The sequence below is a fragment of the Sinocyclocheilus anshuiensis genome, unplaced genomic scaffold (assembly GCF_001515605.1).
Source record: "Sinocyclocheilus anshuiensis isolate Anshui unplaced genomic scaffold, SAMN03320099.WGS_v1.1 scaffold766, whole genome shotgun sequence".
In the NCBI taxonomy this organism is placed as follows: Eukaryota; Metazoa; Chordata; class Actinopteri; order Cypriniformes; family Cyprinidae; genus Sinocyclocheilus; species Sinocyclocheilus anshuiensis.
Window position 1 is genome coordinate 1,481,958 of NW_015546060.1, and position 2,691 is coordinate 1,484,648.

The 2,691-nt window shown below is 34.7% G+C and overlaps 1 protein-coding gene and 1 long non-coding RNA gene across 2 annotated transcripts in view; both read right to left on the reverse strand.

Annotated features, from left to right (window-relative positions):
• The window catches only part of LOC107699438 (complement factor H-like), a 10,914-nt gene that overhangs the window by 1,129 nt on the left and 7,094 nt on the right, over positions 1–2,691 (reverse strand). The window contains exons 3-5 of the mRNA XM_016500699.1: positions 1,632–1,805; positions 1,251–1,427; positions 535–726 (exon numbers count right to left, since the gene is read on the reverse strand). Coding sequence (XP_016356185.1) covers positions 535–726; positions 1,251–1,427; positions 1,632–1,805 — 543 coding nt within the window. The remainder of the gene's footprint in view (positions 1–534; positions 727–1,250; positions 1,428–1,631; positions 1,806–2,691) is intronic.
• The window catches only part of LOC107699440 (uncharacterized), a 4,689-nt gene continuing 4,020 nt past the window's right edge, over positions 2,023–2,691 (reverse strand). Inside the window, exon 2 of the long non-coding RNA XR_001635459.1 lies at positions 2,023–2,079. This is a non-coding gene — a long non-coding RNA (uncharacterized LOC107699440). The remainder of the gene's footprint in view (positions 2,080–2,691) is intronic.

Below are 2,691 nucleotides of genomic sequence, written 5' to 3' on the forward strand. Positions count from 1 at the left end.
AGTATTTTCGATTGACTGTTCAAATGCGGAGTTTTGCGCAGCGTGTGTGTGTGTGTGTGTGTGCGTGCGAGCGACAGAGCGCGAGAGAGAGAGAGAGAGATGTCAATAAAGCACTCTTAAATTGAGAGAGAGAGAGAAACATATTATCCATATGTTTTAATGTCATTCTTTCAATATTACTTGTTCATATGTTATTTAAAATTGCTATATTGTTCCAAATTACACTGTTGTATGTTCTCTTTTCCTATGCATGCTTTGGCAATGCAAAACGTGCTTTTGTCATGCCAATAAAGCTAATTGAATTGAATTGAATTGAGAGAGAGAGAGTGTGTGTGTGTGTGAGAGAGAGAGAGAGTGTGTTTACGTTTTGTGCTTGTAAATGTTACGTATTAATAGCTACGTATAAACATGAGACCAGGCTGCAGTGTCACAATATACATTCATTAACTAATCATCACAACCTACAACTTAAACTACAAGACTACATCATGATGTGTTTATATGATATATATGTTGAAGCGTGTTCATACTTACTTAAACACCTAATATTCCCTCTCCATTCTCCTTGCACACAGGTCAAGTGTCTGGAGAAAGGTGGATGCAGATCCAATGTGTATTTATTAAAGCAGCTGTATTCAACTCTCTCCCCTGTATTGTATTCCTTTTTTGTTATTTCTATTGTATCTGCATCATTCACACCTGGTGGTGGTCCACATTTCTCTGAGACTGTCATCAAGAAAATGTGGCATTAGTAAAATTTAATATTAGTCAGATTACCTTTTTTTTTCCTGCAGAATTGGACCAAGTCAAGAGAATATTGCATGCTGATTTATGTGCCAATTGGCGCACATATTATAATATGAGCAAAAGTGATGCTTGTGTTGCATTGTCTTTCCAGAATTTCATTGTATGGCTCAATGCACTTGTTTCTCAGAATTTCTTTGTTGTTGTACAAATAGGTCTCATTTAACAGCATCAATAAATTCTCATTTGATTTGTGACATTCTGCTAATAGAACAAGTGCAAAATGTACAAATGTACAAATGTATTGACTATGTAAAATGTGCCAAAAATTATGAAAATTAAGAAAATATATGTGAGACTGAGTGGATTCAGATTCATTCTTTTAAATTTAGCTTACTAATATCTTTGGATAAATTCAGGTTTGTTCATACTTCAGGTTTGTTCATCATAAAGTAGCATCATCTCTATTTTTGCAAAATTTGTAACATTTAATAGCAGAAACATACCTGTGCATTGCTGACGTAAGCCTGTCCACTGGCCCTGGTAATCACAGGTGATTTGTACAGGCTCCTCTGGTTCAAATCCAGGATGACATTTATATTCTATTCTTGAATTGATTCCGTATTTTTGTCTCTGACCTCGAACAATCTCTGCATTTGGGATGTTAGGTGCTGCACACATTTCTGTAAAACATCCATTATACTAATTACAAGTCATCAATGCACAGATACATAATAATTTGATAGGATACTGCAAAAATGATTGTTTCACAACATTCAATGGAATTAGAGGCAACATGTCAATAAACTGTACCATACCAAATCAACAATCTTAAAATTGATATTATGTTAGTAGCAAAGATTTTAATACTCCACAGCAGAACATACCAGCACACAGTGGTTTTGGTGTCCATCCGTCTCGTGTGCATGTGGCCTCTTCTGCCATTTTACGATATCCAGAGTCACATCGGTACGATTTTATTGTTCCCAGTTTCTTATCTCCACTGAAGTAATAGTATGGGTAATGCACATGCTGGTCATATGGAGTTTCACATGTAATCTCTGAAACAAGATTCACATGCTTTTAATAACATGCAATAAATTCATCACCAAATCCAGAAATGTTCCTCTATAATTTTACATGCACAAACAGGCTCATAGTCCCACTCTCCATTATCTTTGCATGTAAATGATCTGCTCGTTACTTTTGTACCAAAGAACCAGTGTTTTTCAGAGCAGGTGATCTCCACACTTTCTCCAGCTCTGAAAATAGTCTTTCCCTCTGGCTTGATCTGTTTTACTCCAAATGTGGTTGACTTAAGCTCACAGGTTACTGCTGCACAAGACATAATTATGTTGTATTTAAGTGTTAACACAGGCCAATTATGTGTGAAGGTTTTTGGTTTTAAGATGTTTGCACAGTGTTTAGATAAACACATTTTATTTGAAGTGAACCAACTAAAATGTGTTTTCTGTTATTTAAAAAAAAATCTGAATTTCTTTTTCTGTTTTTTTTCTTTCTTTTTTTCTGAATAGCATCAGAACTGTTTGTTACCTCTTGATTTCTTAATTCTGAGGACATAACATCACCCTTTAAGAACAAGTAAGTCTGAAGGATAAAAAAAAATCTACTATTAATTTAACTAAATCTGGTGTCTTATGGGAAGGAGTGTATAGCACAATGGCACTAAAATACTAAATTGATTTTAATTCTAGAGAGCATTTGATTGGACCAAAAATTGTACAGCACAGAATGAGTCATCAGTATTTTTGCTGTTTTCCCAGAATTGTATTGTATTCCCTGTATCGTATTCATTTTTTATTTTGTATCTACATTCTCATGGTTAATGTTTGGTGTTGGGCCACATTTTATTTTTAGACTGTTGTCACCAAGGAAATGTGGCATTAACAAATCTCAGTATTAGCCAGATGTCTTTTTTATGCTGCT